The 16,819-nt window shown below is 54.9% G+C and overlaps 1 protein-coding gene across 3 annotated transcripts; it reads left to right on the forward strand.

Annotated features, from left to right (window-relative positions):
* The first annotated feature begins 2,882 nt into the window (after positions 1-2,882).
* On the forward strand, positions 2,883-16,637 carry PUS1 (pseudouridine synthase 1). 3 transcript variants are annotated; one of them, XM_070629328.1, is made up of 6 exons: positions 2,883-2,974; positions 3,558-3,795; positions 6,251-6,388; positions 10,716-10,818; positions 13,967-14,646; positions 16,314-16,637. In XM_070629328.1, the coding sequence occupies exons 2-6, from the start codon at positions 3,568-3,570 to the stop codon at positions 16,359-16,361; spliced, it is 1,197 nt and encodes a 398-aa protein (XP_070485429.1). In that variant the 5' UTR covers positions 2,883-2,974; positions 3,558-3,567; the 3' UTR covers positions 16,362-16,637. The 3 variants fall into 3 exon arrangements, with proteins under 3 accessions (XP_070485429.1, XP_070485428.1, XP_070485430.1); XM_070629327.1 differs by having other exon boundaries at positions 2,887-3,357; XM_070629329.1 differs by having other exon boundaries at positions 2,938-3,054.
* The last annotated feature ends 182 nt before the right edge of the window (positions 16,638-16,819 follow it).

The following is a 16,819-nucleotide window of genomic DNA, read 5'->3' on the forward strand; positions in this document are numbered from 1 at the left end:
TAACCACTGCGCCACCGGGCTGGCCCCTTTTGCCCATTTTTCAATTGAGTGCTTTCTCTTATTGTTGAGTTGTAGGGTTTGCATTTTTTAAACTGTATATTGTTTTTATAAGTTAAAACTAATTTATTGCCAGAAAGGCTCATTGCACTATTACACAGAACTGGGTGGAGAGGTAGCCTTAGAGAAGCGGAAGGTGAGGCCTTGAAAGGCAGGCTCCTGGAGGGGCCACTGCGATCTGGCTTCCTGAAGTGTCTGCAGGCAGGAAGGGCCGTGCTGGAGGCAGCCCCTTCTGCTCTGTGGGGCTCCTGGTATATTAGAGACAGAAATGCCCAAAGAAGATGGAGACGATCAGGGCATTTTGTTGCTACATTAGACTTGATTTATTTATTTTTGAGGAAGACTGGCCCTGAGCTAACATCCGAACCCATTCTCCTCTACTTTATATGTAGGACGGCTGCCACAGCATAGCTAGATGAGCGGTGCAGAGGCCCACGCCTGGGATCCAAACCGGTGAACCCCTGGCAGCCGAAGCGGAGCGCGTGAACTTAACCGCTTTGCCGCTGGGCAGGCCCAGTAGTAGACTTTATTTTTTAAAGCAGTTTTAGGTTTGCAGAAAAAGTGCAGAAAGTACAGAGTTCCCATGTGCTCCCGCCTCCCTGCCACCTTCCTTTCCCGTCAGGAACACCTGCACTGCTGTGGCAACTTGTTACAACTGGGGAGCCTGTTGACACGTCGTCATCACCCAGAGTCCAATTTACCTTATGGTACACTTAGGGCTCACTGTCGGTGTTGGACACTCTGTGGGTGTGCACAGTGGCCAGTGGCGTGTGTCCACCATGACAGCATTGTCCAGAGTGGTGTCACTGCGCTGGAAGCCCTCTCTGCTCCCCCTGCTCGTCCCCACGAGCCCTGGCAACCACGGATCCATTTCCTGCCCCCATAGCTGTGCTTTTCCGGAATGTCACAGAGCTGGAATGACACACTTGGGGCCTCCCCAGCCTGGCTCTGTCACTGAGTCATCTGCACTTGAGGTTCCTCCGCGTCTCCTTGTGGCTTCGTAGCTCAGTTCTTTCTAGTGCTGAGTAATGCTCCATTGTCTGGAAGGACCACAGTTTATCCGTTCCCCTACCCAAGGGTGGCTTGGTGCTTCCAAGTTGTAGCGATTATGAGAAAGCTGCATGGACATCGGTGCGCGGGAGCCTGATGGGAAGGGGTGGGCCGGGCCTGCAGGACCACGTGTTCCCCTGCACATTCCCAGCATGTTCACAGGGTGCCAGGCCCAGGGGGGCCTCAGCCAGGAGGCTGGGCTCGGGTGCCTGCCCCCCTCAACCGCAGTTCCCTGCCCACTTGTCCCAGGCCCACAGGCCTCAGTTTACCTCCACAGAACAGAGACGCAAGTTGGCCTACGCAAGTTGGCCTGCTGTAGCTGGTGGGGTCTGACGAGGGAGCAGGTGCGGTCAGCTTGCTGTTTTCCTTTCATTGTCTCTCTCACCTGACAAGGGAGTTCTCACTGGTCGGGGGCTTATCTTCCCTGGCCCCACTCCTAACAGGAGCCTGGGGCAGGGCCTGGGCAGGACACACTGCAGGGTGCTGTGTGTGTGGAGGGGGTGCTGTGTGTGTGTGTGGGGGGGTGCTGGGTGGAGGGGGTGCTGTGTGTGGAGGGGGAGCTGTGTGGAGGGGGGTCGCTGTGTATGGAGGTGGGTGCTGTGTGTGTGGAGAGGGGTGCTGTGTGTGGAGGGGGTGCTGTGTGCGGAGTGGGCCCAATACTGCCTAATGCTGCTCCGCCACCTGCGCTCCCAGGTGCCCAGTGACCTTGATCTTTCTGCCCCGGAGCCAGGGGCGGGTCGTCTCTTCTGCAGAGGGAGGGCTGTCCTGGGGGGTCGTTGGCACAGGGGGCGGCGCCCTCCTGCCCGCGTGAGCCGGTTCCCCATCGGGTGGGCGGAGCCGAGGGCAGTGGGCCCGGGAGGGAATCCTGGTTGGCGGCACGGACGCCCCCGCGTCTCGGGACTCGGGCGGGCGGCGCACGTGGCCCTCGCGGCAAGCTCCCCGGGCAGTCGGGCTCCCCGGGCTGCGGCCGCGCCCCGCCCTCCGCCTCCCGCCCCGACGGCGCGGTCCTCGCCGCCTCCGCCCGGCGTGCGCCTCCCGGGGGTCGCGTGGGCCGCTCGCCGGCTCCGCCGCGTCTGGAGGGGCCGGAGCGAGGGTCGGTCACGGCCGCCCCGGTGCCGCCTCCCGCCGCGCGGCCTCCCGCCCGGCGCCGTGGCTCCTCCGCCCCGCTGGCTGGCCTGTGACTCCCCCAGACCCCCGGTGCGGACGGTCCTCCCACCTGTGTCCGCCGCCAGCCCGGAGGGTCCTGACTCCCGCGAGCACCCAGCACCCAGCCCCGCGCTCGCTCTCCCAGGCGTTCCGGGCCTCTCTGCGCCTCAGCTGCCTCTTCCGTCAAATGGGGACAGGGGACTCACTCAAGGTCTCACGAGGATTTAACGAGCTCGAGCGTGTCCAGACCGGGCCAGCACCAGGCGCGCAGCACACGCTTTCTCATTACGGTCTCGTGAGATGAAAGTCTGGCAGGGCGCTGGTCTGCACACTGCCGAGCCAATGACCCGGGGCCGGTGCTGTGTGCCTTCAGGCAAGACACTCGCCCTCTCTGCTCCTCCTGTTCTGCCGCAGTACCGGGGGCCCTCCGGTGCTGGCTCCTTGGGGCGGGGAGAGGATCGAGCGAGTGACACATGAAACGCGCACAGAAGCCCGGCAGTCTCAGTTGTCGGCTGTTTTGCTCGCTCCGAGAGGCCGCGCAGCAGCGCTCGCAGCCGCCTCGAACCCCGGGCGTCCGGGCAGGGAAGCCCCGCCCCGCCAAGCCCCGCCCCCGCCAAAGCCCCGCCCAGAAGCAGGTTTGTCCGCGCCCGGCCGCCGTCCGCCGCGCGCTCCGCTTCCGCCTTCGCCCACGTGGTGCGGCTCGCGCTCAGTCCGCGGCGCCGTGAGTGGGGCCGGGTGGGGACGCGCCCCTCTGGTCGCGGCGGCGCAGCCGGGGTCTCCCCAACTTCCGAGGGAAAGCTGGTCGGGCGGGGCTGAGGACGAGGGGGGCACAGGAGGGGCGGGGAGGTCAGAGGTCACTCTAGGGGTAGGGGTCGTCGGAGGTTAGCTGCGGGCGGGGCTGGAGCGTGGGAGGGTTTGGGGGAGGTCGGAGGTCAAGAGAGGTGGGTCGGGCGCCCCGGGGGAGGCCGCAGTTCAGGAGGGCCGGGGTCGTGACCCCCGCCGCTGCCGGCCGTGCATGGGGGTCCCCAGCCTGCGGGCGGCGGCCGGGGCGCTGAGCAGAGCCTGCGGACGGTGGAGCCCGCGCCTGGGACCGCGCCTGCTCCGGTAATGCCCGCGCGCTGGTCGGCCCCGGGCGGCTCGTGACACCCGCGAGCCTGGCTGCCCGCGGCGGGGCGGGCCCTCTGCGCGCCGGGTGCTGTCGCTGCCGGGTGCTGTCGCCGCCCGGGGTCTCCGCCCGGTGTCGCCCGCGGCTGCTGGGCGCCGACTCGCGCGCGGCTCGTGCTCACCCCGCCCTGTCGTTTCAGTTCGCCCCCCATGGCCGGGAACGTGCAGGCCCCCGCACCCGTGGGCGCCAGGCTGCAGCAGGACAGGAAGGCCCGGAGCGGCTGGCAGGGCGGGGCCAGGGTCTGGGAGGAAACGGAGCAGCAGGCCAAAAAGCTCAAGAGCAGCGGCGACGAGGACGGGGAGCAGCACAGGAAGCTGCCCAAGCGGAAGATCGTGTTGCTCATGGCTTATTCCGGGAAGGGTTACCACGGCATGCAGGTGAGGGCGTGCGGGCGGGGGCGTGCAGGGGGTAGTGCAGGTGGGGGCGTGCCGGCGGGGCATGCAGGCGAGGGCGTGCGGGCGGGGGCGTGCAGGGGGTAGTGCAGGTGGGGGCGTGCCGGCGGGGGATGCAGGCGAGGGCATGCAGGTGAGGGCGTGCGGGCGGGGGCGTGCAGGGGGTAGTGCAGGTGGGGGCGTGCCGGCGGGGGATGCAGGCGAGGGCATGCAGGTGAGGGCACGCAGGTTGGGGGTCGCCGCCTGGGCCAGCGTCCACTCCATTCCTCTCCTGACTGCCCTGTGGCTTTGGGTAGGGACAGTAGAGTGACAGTGATCCAGTGAAACCACCTCAGGAAACTGCAGAAAGTGGAGCTCGTTCTTCACCCACTTTTCAGAGTTGTCGTGTGGGTCCCATCAAACAGGATTCGAATCCATGCAGCCTTGATCCTGGTCCATCCACGTGAGATGCTGTGCTGGGGCTCTCACGAGTCTGCTGGGGTGGTGAAGGGGTCGGCTCTGCTGCTGACGAGCGATGTGGCCTTGGGCAGGTGATTGCAGCTCTCTGGCTGCCTCCTGCCTCCTCTGGGGTGCGGAGGTCACAGGGCAGCTCTAGGGCGTGGAGCCTCAGCTGCTTACTGATGCTGAGTGCTGAGAACCGAGGACAGCGCCAGCGGAGCTCAGAATCAGCTGTTAGTGTTTGTGGGCAGTGTGAAGGTGACAGAGTGTGGACAGACAGGCACCCTTCACAATTCTCTACGCAGCCCGCCAGTTTGATTCTGCTGTGAAAGACAGAGGGTCTGGGTGCCCTGCAAGTGCACGTGGACTTTCTTCTAGTTCCCCGTAGTCAACTCTGTGGCTCTTGAACTTTGCTTCTGTGTTCTTTAAACTTCTTTAAGCTTGACAGTAAGAAATCCACTGCTGTGTGCAGAGTATCTAATCTAAACATAAGTTTAAGAAAACAGTGCCTGGGGCCGGCCCTGGTGGTTAAGTTCGGCGCGCTCCACTTCAGTGTCTCGGGTTCTGTTCCCAGGCGCAGACCTACACCACTCGTCTGTCAGTGGCCCTGCTGTGGCAGCTCACATACCACGAGAGGAGTATTGGCAACAGAGGTTAACTCAGGGCACATCTTCCTCAGCAAAAAGAGAAAATGCCTCACCTTACTGAGTGTCATAGTAACTTTTACTGTGAATAATATTAGTAATAAGATACTTCGCATCCTGTTTTATTTTTATAAGAAATGTAGGTCACACCTGTGAAACTAATCTCGTGACCACTGGGAGATTGTGACTGGGGGTCGGAAAGCATTGCTTCAGGGTAACTTACGCCAGCCTTAGTAGGAACAGAGGCCACCTCTGCTGTTCCTCGTGGATGACTGAAATCCTTTTTTGAGGGTGATTTTGATTACATGAGTTTTGCCTTAGGTGCTGTCTTGAGAACTTTGAGAAAATGTCCATCATCTTCCACTTGCCTCAGTTTCCCCATTCGGGAAATGGCGGGGGTGGAGAGTGACAGCAGCTCACAGGGCTGATGGAAGGACAGATTGAGATATGTGGAAGGGTTGTTGTCTCTGGGTTTGTTTTTTTTCTGACTCTCCGTTGCCTCCTACCTACAGCATAGATGTCACCACTCAGCCACCTTCCTCACTGCCTGGTCCTCTCTCTGTTTGTTAATTTCCATTGCCGTCATTTGAGGAGCTTTATGACTTTATGCTGAATAAGGGATTGCACTTTAATTGCAGTGGGAACGTGAGGTAGATGGGAAGAGCCTCACCACTGTGGTGAGTCGTGGCTAAGTGCTTGCAGGCCCTTGTGTCCCCTGCGTTGGACAGGTTTCCTTTGAGAACAGTCAGGATGGTGATCTCCCCGATGTCCTAGGGTCCTGCAGGCCCTGGGCTATGGTTGGGGCAAGCTGAGAGGGTTAGTATTAGCGAGGTCCTGGAAGCAGTGGATGTCTTTCGCTGGCATTCAGTAATCACAAGAGGTTGTACAGGCTGGTCACATGAACTGAGGGGTTTAGGAAAAGCCAGGGATGCCAGACCCAGCCTGTGCCGGCAGTATCCAGGGGTGGGTTTCCCCCTTTGAGCCAAGGGGGCTGCCTCCCTCAAGTGATAAGGGGGGTGTCCTCTGCAGCCGAGTGCTGCAGACAGATGCAGCAGAGTGCTGCAGCAGGAGCGGTGCTGGTTTCAGGTCTGAGCAGGTGGGAGGAAACGACATCTCAGGTGACGGCCACTGTTGGCTGTTTCACTGGCTGCCCAGGGTGGGGAGTTGCTAGAGACTGTGGGTACCCCCAGGTGGCTTTCCTGCGTGGCGTGGGTACAGGAAGAGCTGCAGTGTGTCCCCACAGCCACCGTGTGGGCACACTCCATGTGTCCCCTACTTGGAGCAGCCTGGGCTCAGGGCCCTTGTTTTGCGGGTAGTGACTGAGTGAAAAACAATTTGTTTTCTTCTCTTTTCCTCAGAGGAATGTTGGGTCCTCGCAATTCAAGACCATTGAGGATGACTTGGTGTCCGCCCTGGTGCGGTCAGGCTGTATTCCTGAAAATCATGGTGAAGACATGAGGAAAATGTCCTTCCAGCGGTGCGCCCGGACGGACAAGGTAGGCGCCCGTCTCTCCCCATCCCCTGCGGGCGCGAGCGACACCTGGGCCTGCTGGGCTGTGTTTTGTCTTTGATCGCCCTCATCCCGTTTTCCATCCTGGCGTCTTTATTTGTCAAGACTCTTGGTTACTAATGGCAGGTGCACAAATCAGACCAGTCTGAATGCACAGAAAGCTGTTGCCTTGTGTAACTGCGAGGCCCGGGAGCCTCTCCAGCCCAGGTGTGGCAGGACCTGGTTGCTCACCACTGGCGAGACGTCGCGTTGTCTCGGTCTGTCTTTCTCCTCTGTCACCCCTGCAGGTGCCATGGTGGCACGACATCTGCCTCGGAGCCGTCCGTCTCAGGCTCACCCTGCAGATGGCATCATGTGGCCGCAAAGGCAAGCCATACTTGCGATGTTACGTTTTCTAGTAGCTACAGTCAAAAGGAAAGAGGAAGTTGGTTTTAATAGTCAATTTTATTTAACTCACTATAACCAGGATTGTCTTGTCTCAATGTGTAATCAATATAAAAAAGGGATCAATGGGATACATTTTCCATTCTTTTGGTGTGTGTGCCAAGTCTTTGAAATCCCGTGCGTATTCCACGCTGAGTGAACATCTCCACTACGCGAGCCGTGTCTCGTGGACTCAGGAGGCCGGGGGGCTGTGGTCCAGCCCTGTCCCCTCAGTCACAAGATTGAGTCCCACTGTCTGGTTGGCTTGTGCAGCTGTCCTGGGTGGTCCCACCCCATCACATTTCTGGGTGTAGGATTGGCATGCACAGTGGCTCCCCACAGAGAACAGAGGTGTCGCTGAGGTGGGGCCTGTGTCCCAGCAGGTAGGACAGCAGGGCGTGGCAAACGTAAAGCTCTTCTCTAGTTGGTGTAAAACACATATACGCCACAACTTCACCCTGCCCCTCAGAAACCCTGGCCCCGAATGCACATCGCTGGCTGCCTGGCTCAGTGGGAGTCTGTCACAGACGGAGCTTTCTGCAGGTCAGGGTTCTGGGAATCTGAATAACAACTAGTTTCAAATGGACACGGGTGCCCTGGGACCCACAGGCCCAGGCCAGAACCCCAGAACTGGAGTTGTCGCACAGATAGGTAAGAACGAAAATAGGACCCACACATTCACTTCTCGTAGGTGAGGTGATAACATAACTGTTGGCTCAAGTAAGGAGTCCTCTGGTTCTTCATGGTTTTCATTTTCTTTTTCTTTTTTTTTTTTTCCTTTTTGAGGAAGATTGTCCCTGAGCTAACATCCGTTGCCAATCTTCCCCTTTTTGCTTGAGGAAGAGTCACCCTGAGTGGCAGTCTTCCTCTATTTCATATGTGAGTCGCCATCACAGCGTGGACTGATGAGCGGCATGTAGGTGCGCGCCTGGCATCCAAACCTGTGAGACCCTGGGCCACCGAAGCAAAATGTGTGAACTTAACCCCTGTGCCAGTGGGCCGGCCCCTCGTTTTCTTTTTAATTCTTCCATTTATAGCTCTCTGGTTGTTTTCAAGGCAGAAGGAAAGTAAACGTTTACCTGACCTAATAAAGAGAGCATTTCAAAATATGGTGCTAGCATTTATTTTAATTTCCATCACTATTAGAGGTGGTTGTATTCTAATATGTTTTCGTTTGTACATTTTGGGAAACCTAAAGAAGTAGAACCTTTGACACTAACATCACAACACCAGGCATCCAGCCCCTCTAACGAACAAATGATCACATTTTGTTAGTTTTTGTTTTAGATTTAAAAAAATTAGTTTTATTGAGATATAATCCACTCCCATACAATTTGCCCATTTAAAGTGTACAATTTGGGGGCCAGCCCCAGTGGCCTAGTGGTTAAGTTCAGTGCACTCCACTTCAGTAGCCTGGGTTTGGTTCCCGGGGGCAGACCCACACCACTCTGTCAGCGGCCATGCTGTGCTGGCAGCCCACATACTGAAAAATAGAGGAAGATTGGCACGGATGTTAGCTCAGGGCAAATCTTTCTCAGCAAATAAATAAATAAGTGAATAAAGTGTACAATTCGACAGATTCTAGTGTATTCGCAGAGTTGTGTAGCCATCACACAGTCAATCTTGGAACATTCTCATCATCCCTTTAGCTATAACCCCCATCCCCACCAGTATGTCCAGAGTATTCTCATTTCAACATGTAATCCATACAGAAAGGTTAGCACTGAGACATGTTTCCATTCCTTTTTTGTACTAAGTCTTTGAAATCTGCTGTCTGTTTCCCACTAACAGCACCTCTCGTGTCAGAGCAGCTCGTCTCGGGCACTAAGTAGCCACCAGATGCCTCTGCAGAGGAGGCTGTGGGTCTGGGGGCGGTGAATTTGGCCTGTGTAATGTCTCACCAGTTTATATTTTGTCTTTCTTTTTTTTAATTTCTTCAATTTTTTTTTTAAGGATTTAAAAAAATTTTTCCTTTTTCTCCCCAAAGAACCCTGATACATAGTTGTGTATTTAGTTGTGGGTCCTTCTGGTTGTGGCATGTGGCATGCCACCCCAGCATGGCCCAATGAGCGGTGCCATGTCCACGCCCAGGATTTGAACCAGCGAAACCCTGGGCCACTGAAGCGGAGTGCGCGAACCCAACCACTCAGCCATGGAGCCGACCCCATCTCCAATTTTTTGTTTGGAAAACTTTCAGACCTTCAGAGGTCTCAGCAACAACGCAGTGAATGCCCAGAGACTCCCCCAGCTTCAGCAGCAGTAAAGTTTTGCTGTATTTATCTCTGTATTTATCTACCTCCTTGTTTTCCTTTAAGTTAAACAGGACCCTTCAAAAGTAAGTCGCATCATCACCTTTGACCTGAAACATCAGCGTGAGTCTCCCAGGGACAGCGGCGTCGCTGACCCCTCAGTGTAACTGTCACCCTGGAAATTCAGCATTCACATGATACCATTTTCTTTTTTAAGATTTTTTATTTTGGGGCCGTCCCGGTAGCACAGCAGTTAAGTGTGCGTCTTCCACTTCGGTGGCCCAGGGTTCACTGGTTGGGATCCCGGGTGCAGACATGGCACCGCTTGGCACACTGTGCTGTGGTAGGCATCCCATGTATAAAGTAGAGGAAGATGGGCACGGATGTTAGCTCAGGGCCAGGCTTCCTCAGCAAAAAGAGGAGGATTGGCAGCAGACATTAGCTCAGGGCTAATCTTCCTCAGGAAAAAAAAAAAAAAGATTTTTTATTTTTCCTTTTTTCTCTCCAAAGCCCCCTGGTACATAGTTGTGTATTTTTAGTTGTGGGTCCTTCTAGTTGTGGCATGTGGGATGCTGCCTCAGTGTGGCTTGCCACGTGGAGCCATGTCTGCGCCCAGGATCCAAACCGGCGAAACCCTGGGCCCCCGAAGTGGAGCGCGAGAATTTAACCACTCGCCATGGAGCCGGCCCCCGTCATGTCTTTTGAGCTTCCTTTACTCAAACAGTCTCGTCGTCTCCTTTCTGTCCTTCCTGATGTGATGTATTTGGACAGTTTAGGCCAGTTGTTTTGAAGAATGCCCTCAATCTGCATTTATCTGATTCTCCTCACGACTAGATTCAGATCAAGTTTTTTGGCAGGAATATTACATGTGCTACGATATAGTCTATTTTCTTTGCATTTATTTTTTAAATCTTTCTAGAATCTGTGACGATAGCACACAGGAAGGTGCTTATAACATCCGTGTGAGTGGTTCTAAGGCGGACTCCAGGGTAGCCCTGACCCAGGTCAGCATAGGGCTCTGCCTGAACCCCAGGGGCCCTCATCCACTTCCAAATCACACCTCTTCCTCTCCCTGCGAGTTACTACCATCTGGACTTCTATGCAAACTTGCTTTTAGAAAAAAGGTGTCACATACAAATGGTAGCGTGTGCTCCCCGTCACTGTGGAGCTTGATTGTTTTACCTGTGTGACCAGCAGCCCAGCCCCGTCCAGGTCACTGCCCCGCCGCCCCACGGGTGACTACTGTTGTGCCTTAGCTGGTAATCTCTTCCTTGCTTTGCCTCGTAGTTCTCTCGTCTCAGTTGCATTTTCTTTTTTCCCTAAGTTGCTGAGACTCACATCTCAGGTGGGGTTTTATTTCCTCTCTGCGTAATATCATGTTTGTTCCCTAGTTTAAGTTTTGTTGGGCTTTACAGTCATCTGTAGTATTCTGTAAGTTGTGCTGCACTCACCCCCTTGGTATATGGAGCCTTGTTCTTCTGCCTGCTCATTCCCTTCGGATGCATTTCTAAAAGCAGAATTCCTCCATGAAAGGATGTAATGTTCACGTGGTCCTTCTGTTTAAAAGATCAGCTTGCAGAATGTTGTGCTTGAAGAATAAGGCCCAGCTGGCCCCTCCCGCCCGTTCTGCTTCCGTTGCAGGGTGTATCCGCAGCTGGCCAGGTCGTGTCCCTGAAGGTGTGGCTGATTGATGACATTTTGGAGAAGATCAACAGCCACCTTCCGTCTCACATTCGGATACTGGGTAAGCACGCCGGGCAGTGGCTGGGCTTACAGAGACACGAAAGCTCTTGCACCAAGTTTCTCCGGTGCAGTTAAGACAACAGAGTGGTTGCTTAGCAGTTGGAAGGAGTGGTTGTGAGTCATCTGCTCGAAGAGTTCAGTATTTCCACCTCCTTCAGAAGTGGGCACAGCTGGACAGGCAGACTCAGAAAGTCCCTGGATTACAGCGCCTTGGTGCTCCACCAGCCGTGTGTTAACCGCACAGTGGGGATAGAAGTCCAGATTTGGGAAACTTAAAACAGCTGATTATTCCCTTTTCTATCAAGCTTGATAAATGGGATGTTTAGGTCTTTTTTCTTTTTTTAAATCCAGTCTGACTCCCTCTGCCTTAAAAAGTGGCGTGTGTATGCCATTTATGTTTAATGTGGTGTTAGGATGGCTGGTGGAGATCTTGCCATCTGTTTCTCTTTGTCCCAGCTGTTATTTGTTTCCCTCTCTTCTTTATCTGCCTTCTTTTGGATTAATTGATAAATTTTTAAATTCCATTTAATATATCACCCTGGTTGCCTTGGTAGCTGTAACTTGCTGTGGTTTTTTAGTGATTGCTTCGGGGTTTAAAGCAAGGGTTGGCAACTTTTTCTGTAGAGGGCCAGGCAGTCAAATATTTTGGACTTTGTGGCCACACAGATTATGGTTTCTGTTACATATACATATATCTTCAATTTATTTTGAGGAAGATTAGCCCCGAGCTAACTCCTGCCAATCCTCCTCTTTTTGCTGAGGAAGCCTGGCCCTGAGCTAACATCCGTGCCCATCTCCCTCTGCTGTATATGTGGGACCCCTACCACAGCATGGCTTGCCAAGCGGTGCCGTGTCTGCATCTGGGATCCGAACCGGCGAACACTAGGCCGCTGAAGCAGCACGTGTGCACTTAACCGCTGTGCCACCGGGCCGGCTCCCATATATATTTTTTAAACCACCCTTTCAGTCTTCAGCATCTTAGCTCACAGGCTGTACAGAAGCATTCGTAGTTCTGGCCCTGGTTTGCCAGTGCTGGGTTGGAGCATCCGTGTCTGGCTTAGCACAGTGTGCTTCAGTGAAGCCGCACCCTGTCGTGCACGGTCTAAAACCACAACAGCACAGTTGCATCTCTCCCCTCTCGGCCTTTGTGCTGTTGTGGATGTGTATTTTATTCTATGTATGTTATAAACCACTACTATATTGTTATTATTTTTTCTTTACGCAGCCAATTTAAAACATTTTTTAAGTACTTTTTATTTTTTTTTCTTCTGCTTTTTCTCTCCCAAAGCCCCCAGTACATAGTTGTGTATTTTAGTTGTGGATCCTTCTAGTTGTGGCATGTGGGATGCCACCTCAACGTGGCCTGACGAGTGGTGCCATGTCTGCACCCAGGATCTGAACCAGCGAAACCCTGGGCCACCGAAGCGGAGTGCGCAAACTTAACCACTCGGGCACCGGGCCGGCCCCTTAACTACTTTTTAAAATTGAAGTATAATTGACATATAATCAACCACATATTTCACTATACAGTTAAAGAGCTTTGATATGTGTGTACATCTCTGAAACCACCCCAGTCAAGACAGTGAGCCTCTCCGTCACCCCAGAAGATGGGAACTGTCCGCCTGCCCCAGTCCTCACCAGGCAGCCACTGACCTGCTTTCTGTCACTGTACATTAAAAAACAATTCTTAATGCAGAGTCAGTAACCCTTGTTGGTTGCTTTGCCCACTCTTGAATTTATTTTTCACGCAGTACAGTTTTATTTTTATCATGTCGTCGTCTTTCTCTGCCTCGTGATGCAAATTCCCTCCTGAGAAGCTCCTCCTGGAGTGGATTCTCTTGAAGTCCCATTTGATGCCTCTTATGTTCGTTCCCATGGGACACATTTTAATGTGTTCCACAGATTGTTCCTCAGATTTGCTAAAACAATGCCACACCCCATACACACCTGTTTCACGATGAGCGCACCTTGCAGAGCGTGGCACGGCACCGCACTCACCCTTGTCGCCGCCAGGGACATGCTTGTCTGGCAGCCGCTCAGGGCAGTTAGTCCTGCACCGCTGAAGCAGCACGTGTGACGTGTGCTCGCAGGGCTCAGGCTCGATGAAACTGGTTCTCAGCCGAACTAAAATTACCCCAAAGTCAGACTCGACAGTGGACACACAAGAACAAGGACCGCGGTGCGGTTGCTCCCAAGATCGAGGCTGCTGTGACCCAGCAGCCCCAGGGCTGGGGTGGTGCGGCCTGGGCTCCAGTCGACCATTGAAAACATGAAACCCAAGTGGAGTTTTCCGTCAGACTCCGGGTGAAGTGGAGCCCTTGTGAGCAGGGGGACCGGCCCCAGGGTTACGACTGCAGCTGCCCTCGCGAGAAGACTCGCGACACAGTGTGTGTCCAGGGACGAGGAGAGCGGGTCTTTGTTCCCGGCTCCTGGAAACAGTACCTGCTCGCAGTTCCTGCTGTTCGTCCAGAAATTTTCCATACAAATACACATACATGCGTTTCTGTTTTTCTCACACATGGAATTCCCCTGCATATGGTTCTTCATTTTGCCTTTTTTATTTTTCCACTTAATAGTCAAATATTTATTGAGCACCTGTGGGTGCTGTTAGCCCTCAGGGCGCTGGGCGTCTCGGAGGAGACGCAGCCTCGGCTCCTGGAGACTTGCTTCCTGATCTTCAGGGGCTGCCCCTTAGTTCATCCTATGAATATTCCAGAATACATTTGATCATTTTCCTATTGCTGGACTTTCTGAGTTTCGAGTTTTTTTGCTGTTGTCATGCTGCTGCCTCTGGCCTCACCTGCAGAATAACTTCTGACGAGTGGGTTCTGGGTCACTGTTGCACGCCTGGTGCCCAGCATGGTTCAGTCTGTGTGCAGAGCTGGAGTAGTTCGTGTCCGAGTCAGCGCAGGGCGAGAGCAGGACCTCCCCGCGCCTAGGCCAACCCTGGGCTTTAACAAACACTGACGTTTTTGTTGTGTTGACTTGTTTAGCTCTGAGATCGCGCATCTGAGGGTTTAGGGTTCAGTACAGAAAGCCAGTCTCGCCGGGACCTGTCCACCTGTGGGAGGCGAGCCGCCGTGCTCAGCCCTGGTCCGGGCGCCCGTTGCCTTAGCCACGCTCCTCTTCATTTACCTCTTCTCCCCAAGGACTGAAGAGAGTCACGGGCGGCTTCAACTCCAAGAACAAATGTGACGCCAGGACCTACTTCTACATGCTGCCCACGTTCGCCTTTGCCCACAAGGACCGTGACGTGCAGGACGAGACCTACCGGCTGACAGCAGAGACGCTGCAGAGCGTGAACAGGCTCCTGGCCTGCTACAAGGGCACCCACAACTTCCACAACTTCACCTCGCAGAAGGGGCCCCGGGAGCCCAGCGCCCAGCGCTACATCCTGGACATGTACTGCGAGGAGCCCTTCGTGCGGGAGGGCATGGAGTTTGCAGTGATCAAGGTGAAGGGGCAGAGCTTCATGACGCACCAGATCAGGAAGATGGTCGGCCTGGTGGTGGCCATCGTCAAGGGCTACGCCCCCGAGAGCGTGCTGGCGCGCAGCTGGGGGGAGGCGAAGGTGGACGTGCCCAAGGCCCCGGGGCTCGGCCTCGTCCTGGAGCGGGTGCACTTCGAGAAGTACAACCAGCGCTTCGGCAACGACGGGCTGCACGAGCCGCTGGACTGGGCGCAGGAGGAGGCGGAGGTCGCCGCGTTCAAGGAGCAGCACATCTACCCTGCCATCGTCAGCACCGAGCGGCACGAGCGGTCCATGGCCCAGTGGCTGAGCACCCTGCCTGTGCACGACTTCAGCGCCACTGCCCATGCGGCAGCCAAGGTGGGGCTGGGGCCATGGGCGGGGCTGGAGGCCATGGGGCTGGCGCAGGCCCTTCCCCAGGCTCAGCCAAGTGCTCGTCCACATCTGTCGTTGTCTGTGACTAAGCTTCTGACCCACTTTGCACTGGTGTCTTTTTGCCGTGTGTATAGATGAGCAAGCTGAGGCACAGAGAGGTGTGTCATTCCCCCAAGGTCACACAGCAGCAGGAGGGCCAGGGTGTTGGACCGGGTGGCCAATGACCCTAAATATTGCCTTGCACTTGCTCCCCACTCAGCACACAGTGACCCTGGGTGAGGGACGTGCTCAGTGGCCTGTCTTCTCATTTGTGAGATGGAGGTGACAGCAAGATGTCCTTCTTTGGCTGAGCCTGCTGGTCAGTTAGCACACGTCAGTTGTTAAACCCGCTTCAGACGTGGGGTCACTTGAGAGGCACCTGGGATGCTCAGCTGCCTGGTGTTCTCGTCGCCCCTTTGGTGGCCTTCCTGTCTAGGTCCCACCTTCTGGAAGGGAAAAGCTGCCTGGGTAAGGCTGTGCTTTCTGCCCAGCCCACCTGGAGTCCTGCCAGTCCGGTGGCTCTGCTCCAGGAGCACCAGGCCCGGCTTGCTTCATTTACCTGCAAGAGACCTGGCTCGAAGTGTCACTCACCTGTTAGTTAACTCCCGACTATGTTTAGCAGGAGAACATCTCTGATTTGAGGTGCTGGAACTAAAAGCAGCCTGAAGTTGAAATTTTACTGCAGTTCTCAATTCTTCTGTACCCTGGGTGAGCGATGTCTCAAAGCTCGTGTTCTCTCGTGGTGGCCCAGCAGGTTTTCAAAGGGTGAAATTCCCACTCAGAGCTCTGGGAGATTTCTTCCCGTTATCTAGATATCCAGGAAAACATTGTCCTTTTTCCACGCCTGGGCTTGTAAACTTATGTGCATACAGGTAAGGAGAGCAAGTGAAGTGGGCTGGATGTAAGAAAAGCAGGAGTGCAGGTTGGATGATAAATGGCAACGACAGGGATGCGGTAGGGATTGGTGGAGACTGTGGCAACAGGTGAGCTCTTGTTCTATCTAAAGGGGGCTGTTACAGCTCAGTGCTAGCTAGTGGTGGCCCCATGGGAAGGTGGGCCTAGTGTTGTCAGAACTTAAATGTTTTCAAGAGAAACTGGCATTCCAGGATCTTACATGAAATCTTCCATTCTTTAAATGTGATGGTTATTAATTTTCCCAAGCACTGAGGCCAGTGGAGCACGTGTGCAGGTCTGACCTGGGGGCCAGACTTTGCCCTCTGCCTGATGTCCGCCAATAAAAGCTTCTGACCATTTGCTGTCTTTACACTCTGCTGAGGGGCTGCACGTATCCAGTTTTGAAGTAGCCCAGTTTCATGTCCCTGAGGTCATTGCAGCCTCTTGGGGTTTGAAGGCGCCTCTTGTCCCCAGCCCCTGGCTTTCCCTGCTTGAGTTGGGTTCTGGAGTCAGTTAAGATAAAGAGGCCGAGAACAAATGCTTATCTTCATTCCTGACGGGGCAGGCTTGGCGCATGGGCTCAGGAGGGCAGCGCCACAGGCTCCTGATGCTGAGTGTGCCGTGGGCAGCTCTCGGCTGCCCTCTGCATGAGGAGGGAGTGCCTGCGCCCGGCAGTTTGCTTGCACACGGCCAGTTTCCTGTCTGCTCTTGTTCTGCAGGTCCCCAGCCCCCTGGAAGGCAGTGAAGGGGACGGAGACAGCGACTGAGGCGCAGGCTGCCCACCAGAGCATCTTGGAGTTGGTCTGTGGTGTGTCTGCCAGGAGCTGCCACTCTGCTGTTGGCTGTGTTCCTCACCAAGACGGGAGAACTTAGATGTGGCCTCACAACCTCAGGATCTTGAGACCTGCATCACTGCGTTTTCATCACGGGGAGAATCTGCCATGAATCCGTTTTCAGCTCGTGCATTAACTACACACACCTCAGCATGTAAAGACACTATTTTTTTAAAGAAGTGATTTTCTTATTAAATAAGTACAAACTTTGCTTAGTCAGTCTTTCTTTTACCTTTTCCTTGTTCTTTTGCATGTTTCTTCCATTGAGAGAGATGGAAGGAGCACTCTGCTATGTTAGGAACAGACCTGGCTGGCCTCCGCGGGGAGCCTGGGCGTGCGCGGAGTCCCCTGGGCAGACAGGCTCAGCGTGGCTCTGGCAGCTGAGGCCCAGC

Source organism: Equus przewalskii, chromosome 7 (genome assembly GCF_037783145.1).
Source record: "Equus przewalskii isolate Varuska chromosome 7, EquPr2, whole genome shotgun sequence".
Taxonomy (NCBI): domain Eukaryota; kingdom Metazoa; phylum Chordata; class Mammalia; order Perissodactyla; family Equidae; genus Equus; species Equus przewalskii.

Bases quoted from the DNA above. Each gene is read 5' to 3' on its own strand.
- PUS1 (XM_070629327.1), top strand. From the start codon at position 3,269: ATGGGGGTCCCCAGCCTGCGGGCGGCGGCCGGGGCGCTGAGCAGAGCC. The intron at 3,358-3,557 runs GTAATGCCCGCG...CTGTCGTTTCAG, and splicing joins CTGGGACCGCGCCTGCTCCG to TTCGCCCCCCATGGCCGGGA. The intron at 3,796-6,250 runs GTGAGGGCGTGC...TCTTTTCCTCAG, and splicing joins AGGGTTACCACGGCATGCAG to AGGAATGTTGGGTCCTCGCA.